The sequence below is a fragment of the Ornithodoros turicata genome, chromosome 9, assembly GCF_037126465.1.
Source record: "Ornithodoros turicata isolate Travis chromosome 9, ASM3712646v1, whole genome shotgun sequence".
Classification (NCBI taxonomy): domain Eukaryota; kingdom Metazoa; phylum Arthropoda; class Arachnida; order Ixodida; family Argasidae; genus Ornithodoros; species Ornithodoros turicata.
The window spans coordinates 42775969-42788707 of NC_088209.1; the positions used below are offsets into that span (position 1 = coordinate 42775969).

A 12739-nucleotide genomic window follows, 5' to 3' on the forward strand; every position below is an offset into this window, starting at 1 on the left:
GGTACGTACACTTTCTCTCCACGTCATTTACACTTTTACTCCATCTAGGAACACCTTTGCTGTAGCAGTGAAGTTTCGCTCAGATATCCTCGACCTGGTGCAGTACGAGCCGGTTTTTACAGTGAGTGGTAGAAATCACCTTCTTTATTCGTATACTAACAGTGAGCCCCCGAATGTTTGACAAAAATGGAGACGATAGAACTTTATGGATACCTCAGCGGCTACCTTGGGATCTGGTTCGGTTTCTCGTTCGCGGCGTCACTTCTACAAGGGCAACGCTACGTGGAAAAATTATTGAGAGACATCGTGGACGTGTAAGTGCTGTCACATTGCAGGTCTGAGATATATATCGGGCGTTTTTTTTTAAATTTACGTATTTTTTATAATAAAATTGTGAGAGCTACCTAGATGCGTTTTTTCTTTTTCACGGGTGAGACAAGTGGATGATCTTGCCGAAAGCTGTAACTACTGGACGACTCATTACCTAAAATGCATTAATTAATTTATATGTTTTCGGGGAAATGCGAGATAGCAGAAGTGGGCACACTCATTATCCACTCTTTTTTTTAAATATCCTAAAGCGAGAAGTACTTCGAGATATAAATTGTTTTTAAATATTATCTTAATTAATATTTAAATGCAATTAAGTAATATCTCTGCTACACCGGCAGTCTCAATGAGGATTGAAACCAATGACCACTAGACATGCACGTAGTGCCACCAAGCAGGTCTTCTCAAATACTTCTTGATCCATTGCTCCCGAACAGGTTGACATGTCACGCTTTTGGTTGGCGCTACATGCATGTTCAATGACCATTGACTCCAATCCTCACTGAAGATTTCCTATGTAACCGCTACAAAGCGCATCCGGTTGGTGTGCGCTGTTGGTGTCCTGCCATCCTTTTGTATGCAAAGGCCCAGATTTCCCCAATCATGGCTATCTCACCTTTTGTGTACAGGTTTTCAGCTCGCACCGACGCGCCTCGGCCCCGTCCACGCAAAGTGAGCTGGAGAACGACTACAGTGAGGCCTCGGCCCATCCGGAACTAAGGATGACATACAAATACCTCTACGTACACCACATGACACACTGCATCGTCATTTCAGGTGTTATTCGTCGCACAGCCTAGCCGAGACTAGAGGAAAGACAGCTGGAGCTCGTTTCTTCGTTGGCCTAAATCTTTTTTTTTTTACTTTGTCTGTGCTCGTCAAATAACACAAAAAACTGCACAAAAAACCCTGGCAGACTCCTGCTTCAACCCAGCCATCCACGTGTTGTTATAAGGCACACATTTTGTCACATAATTTATGTAGTTACGTGAGCAATAAAAGTAACGACAAACACGTTGCATTTTGTACGTTCTTCATCCCACAAGAAACTACGCAAGTACGCAATACAGTTGTCACGTCGTTCTACTCCTCTGGCCTATTCCCAGTTTCACGCTGCTTCTTCTGCTTTAGTTCCGGATAGTACTCTTCGTAGTTGTAGTGGCGGAATGGAACTTGAAAAGTGATGAGCCCTGAAAGAACACCAGCATCTCAGTACCTAAGCACCAATAGCACGGACATCATACGAATGACTGAACATCGTACCCAAGTCCTTTGCCCTCATAATTTCCAGGTCGAGATAGAACTGCCTCCGGCGGCACACACCTGTCATTGCAATATGCATGTATTGTCAGTAATTATAATGTAAGTGATACTAGTAAATGAGTAGTAAATAAGGAATAGACATTTAAACAAATAAGTGTACCTGTCTTGTTTGGAGAGATAGTTTCGCCGCTGTAGGGTGATATGAACTGCTCCAACAGCTTTGTGTTCTTCGAAAGAAAATGTGACAAATCTATTTCGTAAATTCTGGGTAAGGACAGTTACAAACAGCAGCTTAAACGATCGAATGGAAGGGGTGTCTTGCCACCCCCAACACCCCTGCCATTTGGATTTTAAGAGGAAAAGGAAGGACAAACACACCCCTAGACATCACTGTGACCAAGGCACTGGTAAGGGCCTTACGTACTAAGGGGTGTCCATCAGAATAACCCGTATGGTACATTGAAAATATGTGCTTCCCCATGAAGGAAAGCATTTTTTACATTTGTTACATCCAGAACAAATATTCATGGTCTCACCCGTGTTTGTGATCACGGGTGAAGTCAGGGGTATATTTATACAGGGGCACTACTTTTGTGAAATGCCCTGTAGACATTTTTGAATTGCTAAGGCATTAATTACTACTGTTAGTTAGACATTAGTTACTACTACATACTGTGTGGTGTACAACCAGGTATTCGTCTCTACAGAGTGGACATGGGCTGCCTGTGCTGATGACTCCATTTCTCTGAAACAGAAATTTGTGATACTGACTAGTACCACTGACTACTAGTGACAATCCCTGTACTATTGTGGCACAACAGAAAAAGCTACATACTATGCACCTAGCCCTTGTTCGTCGTGGAAGTAATTGGCCCTTGAAGTTGCGTCGATAGTTCTTCCACACTGGGTCACTACCATAGGTATCTTTGTACGCTGCAAGATAATTAAAAGGTTTGTACTGAAGAGCCTGCCCCGAACGTGTCCAATGTGTCCTGATGCTCCTGATTCGTGCTGTGTAGAGCACCTATGTTGTATTATTTTGTAGCCGATTAATTGTTAACAATGGCTACCTTTGCTTTCAAGGTACCGGATGCTTGTTTCTGGAGGATGAACGACAAACTGCTTATGTTTTGGCGCAGTCTCTTCTTCAGACTCTGCGTTATTTTCTGCAGTTTCTTCTGGCCGTGTGCAATAAGGCTTAGAAAATGTCCCTATTTTCTGGAAGTCAAAGCAGGGTGTTCGTGATTAGTACAGTCTGCGTTGTGCAAAATATATTTTTCTTTATCAATACCTGAGGGTTACATGCAAGATCATGTAGTGGTGGACATAAAATCTGTCTGTTATTACACGTGCTGCTGTGAAGTCCGAACGACGAGTTCGCCGTAGTACGGCAAATATTCGTAGAAAAGGCACTACGAAACAGGAACCTGACTTTCCACATGGCGGCCGCCATTTTGAAAGTGTGATCCGAGGAATAATTCTACATAGCCTCACTAGATATCATCAAAATATTAAGAAGAACCAACATTCATAATTTATAAATGCATTCATTTTTTTAGTAGGTGAAATTTATTTTTCTCGCTTTCATTAATCCTGCCGGACAATATGACGTCTGCGTCTGGGAACACCCAGGTCACGTGATAGCATTCCATTCGCAAGATCGTCGAGGTAGGTAACGGTTGGAGATTTTTCGCAGCAGATCAAAAATTTTAGTGATCTACCTTATTGTACGAAAAATTGCTGCTACCTTGGAAATGTGCTGAAACTGAGTCTTATTTGCCTTTCAGAGAGCCCAAGTAAAGTCAGCGTTGTGTCTCACATTCATCGTTCCGAAGAGCTCGACGGCTATACCCAGGAGAAGAATTGTTTGCTAGCTCTGGATATACTCAGAACCCCTTAAATACTACCACTACTTACAGTGTAAAACCCGCTGTCATAAAAGGAACGTCGACATTAAACAGAAAAGATAAATATACCTAGTTATTAAAAGGTACGCTATAGTTTGTATACTGCACAGTGTGGCGGAGTTGTGGAGACACAAAACCGACTTTGTGGAAGTTGGATTGTCTTTGGGGTTCCAACGTTCAACGATCGCAAGTAACCAAGTTTTCTCGAATCGGTTCCCTTATTTGTACAGTGACCTTCATCTGTAAAGCTACCATGTGGCATATGACCTCAGCTCGAAACAGACATCCAGCTTCCACAAAGTACAAATTTAATTAGTACGTTCACGAACGAATACGAAGCTTGTGGAGTAATGTAGTTCGAATCAAAAATTTATGTAACGAAGCGAGCAAATCGCGATCTTGCGTAGAACTAATATGGCGGCAATAATGGCCTTGGCGCCCAGTGATGTTGCAAAATGGCGAAGCCGCCCGCCTGCCTACTCCAGATCCAGATTAACCCTAAATGTGTGTCCTCGACTTCGCGATGTCTTGCAAACGCCGTGGCCACGCGGTGTTTATTTTATCATTGCTCGCTCATAAACAGTTGTTTAGTAAGCATTTTACTGGGAGTATGTGTAACAAGTAAGCCTAATTGGTTACTTTTGATCCATTTCAGCGCACTGCGATGTTCCGCTGGAAGAGGTAGCGTATACAGCTAGAGATCAAGCGACTGCAATGGTAAGCTTCTCACGCTGGATCGCGAAATTTACATGCTGGCTACGGGAGGTATGCCTATTGGTGATACCGAAGTTCCTCAATATTTTTAGCGTGACGCAAGCTTTCCAAGTAGTTGCGTAATGCACCAAACTACTCGTGGAACTCGTACTTTGAGTAATGGGCGCCGTTAAGGGGTCTAGGGGTGTACTTGCACCCCTCTGGCTCAGACTTTTTTTGTTTTGTTTGTGACTTTGTCAGAGCACTCAGAGGTTAATCGATCTGCATCTCAGGTTGTGTAACTTGCGGTAATTCAACGAATAGCAACATCGCAGGCACCAACAAGTAGTGGGAGCGTTCTAATGACAAACGCCACTGATAGTACTTGGAACTTATTGCACGAAAGTGAGCTGTAGAACGACACCCTGCCCCGGGGGGACTGTGCACAGACTGCCCTAGAGATCGTGCCCCTCCCTGAAAAATTGCATAGTGGCGCCCTCGCTCTGAGTGTTAACATGTACATTGTAACATCGTCTGCATTGTTTGCTGTATAAATCCACGACCTGACCATACTCGGGGGGGTTTCCAGAGCTGACAGATACGAAAAGAAGCAGGACTTGTTGCAAGCTGTGCTTCGAAGCAAAGACCCGATATGGCTTTGTTGGTTCTTTGCTCAGAAGGTTCGCGTTAGTCCCGTTATTTTGGGTTTATATATGCTACCCTGAATGTACTGAGAGTGATTTTAAGTTAACTGGACCCACGACTGCAAGCAAAAATCATCTGTTGGGAAGGACATTGTGCTCTGGCAGAGGATCCAAACCAAGTGCAAGTACGTTCGGCTGTCTACGCAGCTCTCCAGTTTCCCTCTCGGGCTGTGGAGTGACCTCATTGGTAGTCCCTGTCGTAAATACTGTGGGGGGGGGGCAGTTTAAGGTTAGTCTCAAGTAGTTTCTTCTGCGAACCCAAGAGGAATGTAGTCCGCGAACACCTGTTGATGCGGTCTTCTGAGTGGATAGACACTTTGTCACATGGTTTCCAGAAATCTTCAGTAATAGGTGTAAGCATTCCCGACCAACTTGATAGTATTGATTTGTTTCTGTAAAGGAGCCATAAATAGCGTAAATACTAAGCAATATGAATGAAGCAAATAACTATCAGGCATGGCCAGGTAAGTAAAAGCTAATGGGTAATTATGTGTAGTATGTGTAATCCTCTCTGGAATTATGCTTAATTTGAACCTGACTTCTGTTTGCATTATTAGTAGTTTGCATAGTTATTAGTTATTATTTAATATCTATTATTTCTTACTATTAATAAACTCTCGTATAATAACCTCGACAATAATAACCTCTTATTGTTATAGCTTTCTTTTTTTTTTACCTGTATTTACATAAATTTGCATCAAATCTGGAAAAGTCATAGCCGTGTTACCGCTAGACTGTGATTTGACACACCATGTAACCAGATACAGTGATACAGATATCTAAGTGTCTGTGGTACTCAAATTTTTGGAGCTACAGCCAGAAAGTATCATCTTTGGCATTCAGAAACCATACTGCATTGCCTTGTAGCCCTTGCCTATTTTCAAATACTTTTTGAGGCAAATACCCTAAACAAGTATGGAGATAAGTACTACGTACTTTAGCAAGCCAAGCACTACTTTGGTGCCATCTATATGGGGATCTTCAGAGTATGTGGGTGAAAATGCGTGGACAGCGAAATAGGCCCTCTTTTCTAAGCTGGTGTCTTCCCCAAATAACGTACGCTGCTACTGAATCGGGTTGTAAAGAGCAGCCTCGTGAAAGACAAAATTTATTCTGAAACATATTTAATAAACATATTGTTACACAGGGGCTGAGGCTTTCTAAAGAAAAAAAACTCTACATGTGGTAATACTGTCTCACATTAAATTTCCAACGTGTGAATTTCCCACATATAAAACGTGTAATTCTGCAGAAAAATAGTGTCTTCCAACTGTGTGTTCGACTCCGACGTTGGCATTGGTGTACTAGAGGTGGGATTCCGTAACATGCGATAAATTCTATGGTGGCGTCACCACTCGAGCGAGAAGGAAACTGTAGCGGCTACAGAATCTTGCCTCTACTCCCCGTAGATATTTGTCTGCTGTCGCCGGTGACAGTTGCCCGGCACTTTCCCAAATCCACTAGATTTGGGGGTATGTAACAGGAGTGAAAGAGATGTGGGTGGTGAGTCAACTTGAATTGTCAATTAAAATGAAAATTCGAGCTTGGAGGTGGAAAGTAGCAGTTTGAATCGATCGTTATCGTGCGTGACCAAAATCTGCTGCACATCGTGCGAAAATTGATAGAACTGCAGTGTCACCGCAGACGCATATATATGAACAAAATTACAGTTTACTGTTACTGTTTATTCTCCCTCGGCTGTTCACTCTGAATTCAATGATATCGGAAGACTGATATGCCGCGTAATAAATAAGGGTAAGCACTTTTATTTAGCAGCTGCCACCTCTCAAATGGATGGGGTAGCTGCGCTGTGACAGTAGCTACAGTGACAAAATTTGCAGTGCGTCACTTGTCGTGTGTTACGAGATCCCGCCTTAGTGGATCCAAATCTAGAGTAACCGATTTTTTTCCTCGAAAACCAGAGGGGAGATGTTGTGATATTACTGAGAATGGGGAACCAGACATTGGGTGTGGAACTGTGGACATTGTGTGTGGTGCTGGACATCAATTATTTAACTGGACAAATTAGGCTAATTAAATGCCGATTATGGGTATTGTAGTTCATAAAATGGTAGAATATCCGTGTGATTTTTTGCTGGCAATGAGCTGTTTTCTGTTTTTTTTAAATATCAAGGTCTTTTTGTTTTCCTGTAAATCGTATTCTTGAAATCCGAACAGACCCTGCAAACCTTAGCCAGTGTCTTATGTACCTGGTAAACAAAATTGGCGATCCAGTGACGTGGTACGCACATTTCCTGTGCAGGCATCAGTAATAGACGATTTCAGAAAATCCCGGGGCTCCTTGCGTACGCATTGCATCCTGGGAGATTACTGGAATGCACTGTCCTTCAAGGAACTGAAACAGCTTGGAGACCTTCTCTTCCTTTATTTCCAGCGAGTCCCCATAGTTCAAAGCGGCGCTAAGCTATCTGCTAGTATTGCGCTATGTCTTAATGGTAGTACCAGTTTTGTTGCTGAATGCGTACAGTACCTGCTCTGTCATACTGGGAGGAAGACTCTCTCCACTAAAAAAAAACATGGGTGTAAGGTTTTATCTATGGGTCTGCACGGATATTCGTACGACATCTTGATTTACGGATGGAAATCAGGACGTTTTGAAATCCATGAGGATAACAATACAACCATTCATGTCCCTAAATGCGAGGACATCCACATCACTGTTCGCAACTAAGCATTGGTGCATAATGTAAAAAACCCCGAGACTAGGGAACACGAAGGGACAGACACAAACACGTGTTCCCTTCGTGTTCCCTAGTCTCGGGGTTTTTTACATTATGCATCATCTTCACCCGCTCGCTTGCTTCCTAGCCATTTTTTCATAAGCATTGGTGTCACTGAAGTTTCCTAGATGCTGAGACAGTTGAGAGTACTGACTGTATCTTAGATGGGCGTGTCAGTGTGCTTACATCCCTTACATTGCTGCACAGACATTTCAGTTGCCACATTGTGCAATGCAGTTGTGCTGCATTGCTACGTTATAGTTTATGCACTCATAAAAGCATTTATAGCGCAACATTTTCGAGTAGGCTTTTTCTTATTATTTTTTTTTTCCTGCAAATGCAATGGATGCATTAATGTGCTCCATATCCACGTGATGATGAAATAGAACATACATGATGAAAGAGGGAAGTCACTGAAATGGTTAGCCAGCTGTAGGACTCGAACCCACATCTTCTGGATTACCGGTCCAGGGCTCTACCAATTGAGCTAAGCTAACACACCTCCTCAGTGACTTCCAAGGGCGCGTCATCTGAAGGGACAAACCAGCCTCGAACATCAGTTTCTCGTGTAGAATACACAGATTTCAAGCACCGCATTTGAGGACCCTAGAAGCGGAGGGATCGTGCTGATGTAGACATTGTATAACGTTATCTGGTGCTTGCCTCTACCTGTGAACTTTGCGCCATCATGTACCAACAGATAATGGTTCGCAGTGACACCTGAAAAGTGAAGAGCGAAGTATGTTAAGCAATAAGACAGTTTGCAAGCATGGGGCTGCATTGGGTAACATTCTTATGCAGCCTAATGGTTGTAAACGAGTGTTTTTGTTTGTGCTTTGTTCCGCTTTACTCTTCAGAGTTGTACCTCCTAGCTGTCTAATAAGACAGGCTATCGCATCAGTATAGCTCGTAAACTTTGGACTAGTTAACAGGCTTGTAATTTTTTGCTCAACCGTTACCTTGAACTACCCGCCGTGAAGGTGCCAAAGGTCGGCATCAGATCAGGCTGATTTTTAAAATTTACTTTTGTTATTGAGTTACTGCCAGATGTGGCATTCCAGCATGACACTGTCTAGAAAGCTTTGTCGGGGGTCATATGTATTGCGATGGTAATAGAATGATTTGAGTCTTTGAGCTTGAGTCTATTTGAATTTTAAGTGTGTAGTTGAGTATGATAATTACGGTTGAGTTGTAGTATAGTTGATTTTTTGTTAATATTGGTATTCTGCAAACATGTCAGATTACTGAAGAGTGGAAGGCATTAAGAACAACTGCAGTGTAATATGAAATAACTGAATGAATGAGTACAGTGTAACAAATGTAGCGTAGAAGCTGTATGATTACTGTTGAGTCCTTTAGAGTTTATAGTTGAGGTTACTTCCCACTTGTATGCTTTGCTGTCTTGCACTCTGTCTTTGTCCAGTTCAGCTCTCAGACAGCGCTTGTTTCAGTTAATTTCTGATTAAGGAGAGTTTGGGGTGATGGACTATTCAAAGTAGGTGAGCCTTTTAAATACAATGAAGATGTATTAGTGCTAGTTGTGTATCGAGTGAAAGAGCCCCTCCCACCTCGTTGGTGTAGGGTTGCAAGCTTTGCATTCAGCACCAAATTTTCTCTGGAGTAATCATGGTTGTGCTCAGGGAACAAGACTCCCTGGTGTGCTATGCCATTGAACTTTGGGTATGATACTTCAGAAATGAAAAATATAGATTTTCATTAAGGGATTCAGGATTCAAACCTCATACAAGCCACATATTTCTTCTTAAAATGTAATGTTTAATGTTCCACACAGTTCTGTGCTCCTGAGCAAGGCTCATTTTGATATACGCTCATGCATGGCGATTTTGTACATGTTGGAGGAGCAAACCTTCTGAGAACCATTATGAAAAAGAGGATAGTTTGCAAAATTTGATAGGGAGTGGTAACTAACCATGTAGTACTTCCCTGGAATTCCGTGCTGGAATTCCTCAGTCTGCACCAAATCTGGACTAGCCCCTCTCCAGTGTTTGGGATTTGAAATCCAGGCTTTGGTTTCAATATATTTCGTAACCACACGAAATGCATATGGATTTGATTATTTTTCTCTAATTATTTTTAATTCGGTCGAGTCCAGAGACTTCAAAGATAATTGTTTCTTGGCTTACTGCCATCTCTGCTCAACTTTTGAGATTCATACTTGGCGTGGAATTTTGTTTTCTGCTCTATTGGAAGTCGTAAGGACATGGGAAGGCATTGTTTACTAATAATGGGCAATGATGTTATCCAATAATGGGTAATGTTGTCTGAAAACTGCTGCTCTGGCACCAAACTATCGCTTCAATGATAATGATAATGAGAATACTGACATGCCTCTAGCTGGACTTCGTGAAAACTTGTTTGGGTTGTGCAATGGTTGGCAATTCTTAAACGTATTTCCCGCAGAAATAGTTGTAGCTGTATGGTAGAGGGAGCTAGGAGGAGGAGGGAGATAGAATACCTTTGGAATCTTCGGCTTCAGACATTGCTGTTACTTTGTCTGGCCCGTGAAGTTTAGTTCGAGTGCTTGTGATAATTTGCCCCATGGCATGCTGGATAAATGTAAAAGGCAATTATGTGCCGCAATGTGAACCTGCGTTCCAAGTTTTATGGCAAAGGCATAATAGGGGCTGCAGGCTTACCAGAACCGAATGGGAGTGGCTGAAGCAATTTGTCCTCTGATCCAGACTCGGAAGTTTGGGTGTCTCTAAGGGTGTCTGTCTACCTAACGATGTCATGTAGAGAAGTTGAGTGAAAAGTAACAAAATGTCACAACCCCTTGGGAGGGGATCTTGTCTTCACAAAGGCTCCCGATATCACTATTGATATCACTAAGCTTAGCCTCGTTAACAATGCCGTTCGCACATGCTATATATTACGTGTGTTTCTCAACGAAGAGGTTGCTAAAGCGTATACACTCACTTTGTCTTCGTATTATCCTAGTTTTTTCTGCCTGCACATTTTATGCACGTTTGTCCCGGTAACCAATTGGATCTCGTTTCGTCAGTGCTTCCACGTGAGGAATCATTTCAACAGTATGTTCACCCCTGCTGAGGGCCCTAGCTTCGAAAAGGCGAAATTGCCGCCATGATGTAGGTCCCTCGAAGTTGGTTCCTTGTTTTTTTTTTTCTGCCTTTTTAAAGGACTGACATTGAAAACGTGGAAATTACTTGATTACTACTATTAAATGTGGGACAAAGTGGGGTAGTTGGTACAGGTTCAGGTGGTTTGTCCCATTTATTTCTAACTTACCTTTGTCCGCGTCTCTTGCTGCAGTCAAGATACGAACTTTGAAACACCCAGAATACGGTGGATGTGAATTGGGGTGAAGTCTCTGGACCTACATTATGGCGGCAAATATGCTAGCGAAGTGGAGATTTACCATGTGTGCATGACCGAGGTCTTGGCTACAGCCTAGGCGTAGATAATATACTAGGCTAGAGCTTGGGCTTAAGCATTATAAGAGGGTTCGACTGACGTTTTTTAAAACGTGCACTTGCCTCTTAAATTAGGAGCTGCGAGCCCCCACACTTGTAAAACATAAAGCGCTCGGTTGCACCAATTAGAGCAGCATTTGCTGAGGTGCTCTCCATTTTATTACTTCCTCCTTACTACCTCATTAAGATGTGTTAAAGATTTGTTTTTTTTTTTTTTTTTTTTTTCTCATTGAGACTGCACTTTAATGTCTCTACAGGTGTTGCCTATTGACTAAACTCGTCCCTGCATTTAAAGTTTTCCTGTATTACTGTGTAGACAACGCTGTGCTCCCATGCCCTGTTAAAGTTATGAACCTGACTGGATTACACGAAAGTTGCAACACTTGCAAAGTAGGTAACATTGTTTGGAGAGTATTGACCAATATTATATTTTGCTGTTACTGGGCTTTTGTACTTGTTCCGGAACTGCTCAAATTCAAGCAGGCACTACAGTCATCGCAATAATACCAGCTAGCTTGAATGCCTGTTACTGCGTCCTTAGAACGATACCTTTGAATACGTGGTACGGCTCTTCTAGACGAACGCCTGTTCGTCCTTTGCAATGCGTAAATGTAGTCTGCTTCAGCCAGACGCCGCAGACAGTTGACGGGCGATCATTCTTTGGATTGCACCACATTTGTCTGTCTGGTAAAGGCGCAACAAAGTGACATTTAGTGTGGCTCGAAATTCTGTCTCATTCGTCAGGCTGTTTATTGGGGTGTTTCCATTGTGGGATCTGCTGTCACTGCACAATGAAAGTTACGAGAACATTCCGAGAAAGCAGCCGTCGACGGCTGGGATGATCCTCGTGTGACATTAGCGTGTCCCTGGCCCTTCCTTCTCGGCGTACACCTTGCTTATAGGGTATGTCAGGGGAATGTCAGGCATGACCACCCTCCTCCATCCCTCATCCTCTGACACTGTCTGAGAGAGGGTGAAGGATTTTTGTAAGGTGTGCTGAAGAGAAACCTCTTGTGTGCGCTGTAATGCCCCAGCCCTCATCATTTTTTTTGGGAACCTTGTTTTATTCGTTGCAGAACACGCTGCAGCAAAAAAAAAGGTTTTTGTGGGGTCACTTTAGGTGTTCCTTGAAAGCCATGCTACATTGGCTGCTGCGCACCACAGGTGGAGAAATTGCTTTTATTTTGTAATGCATTACGATTATTCATTACTTTTATATAAAGTAGTGCATTACATTACTTTTCCGAAGTTAGTAATGCATTAGTAATGTCATTACTCTCATCAGGTGGTGGCATTACTGTGGCACTTACATTCACGTGTTTAGGGCACAAGCCTCAAACTTGCCACGTGTGAGTTCCTTGCTGGCTTTCTTTGCTACAGGCAATTGCCTCCCGAATATTCCCCCCAAATTGGTGCCCCTAAGTACGTGCAGAAACGATACTGATAGGCAAAGACTAGAGATTTATTGAGGCGTAGTTGCAGTCGATGCTCAAAATTAGCTAGCGCTAGCCTTACCCACTTAGGTGACAGGACATCTTTTACCACACTGAACACACGTTCGGCGGATGCGGATGACTGAATTCCCGTGTTGTACTGCACGTACAACCTCTTGATTGTTGGGAACCTATCTCATCTGGCGATTCTAGGCT

The 12739-nt window shown here is 42.8% G+C and overlaps 2 protein-coding genes and 1 long non-coding RNA gene across 3 annotated transcripts in view; 2 read left to right on the top strand and 1 right to left on the bottom strand.

Moving 5' to 3' along the window:
* The first annotated feature begins 61 nt into the window (after positions 1 to 61).
* Positions 62 to 1133, top strand: LOC135368012 (uncharacterized). Its single transcript, XR_010414617.1, has 3 exons — positions 62 to 121; positions 193 to 314; positions 960 to 1133. It is a non-coding gene; the product is annotated as an uncharacterized LOC135368012 (long non-coding RNA).
* Positions 1134 to 1346: 213 nt separating this feature from the next.
* Positions 1347 to 3047, bottom strand: LOC135368013 (small ribosomal subunit protein mS40-like). The gene is made up of 7 exons (XM_064601096.1): positions 2885 to 3047; positions 2664 to 2811; positions 2429 to 2526; positions 2267 to 2338; positions 1754 to 1820; positions 1594 to 1653; positions 1347 to 1520 (listed from the first exon to the last, which is right to left on the bottom strand). The coding sequence occupies exons 1-7, from the start codon at positions 3044 to 3046 to the stop codon at positions 1414 to 1416; spliced, it is 714 nt and encodes a 237-aa protein (XP_064457166.1). The 5' UTR covers position 3047; the 3' UTR covers positions 1347 to 1413.
* A 168-nt stretch (positions 3048 to 3215) lies between these two features.
* LOC135369029 (serine/threonine-protein phosphatase 1 regulatory subunit 10-like) overlaps positions 3216 to 12739 on the top strand; it is a 30512-nt gene continuing 20988 nt past the window's right edge. Inside the window, exons 1-3 of the mRNA XM_064602635.1 lie at positions 3216 to 3261; positions 3381 to 3583; positions 4156 to 4217. Coding sequence (XP_064458705.1) covers positions 4215 to 4217 — 3 coding nt within the window. The 5' untranslated portion in view covers positions 3216 to 3261; positions 3381 to 3583; positions 4156 to 4214. The remainder of the gene's footprint in view (positions 3262 to 3380; positions 3584 to 4155; positions 4218 to 12739) is intronic.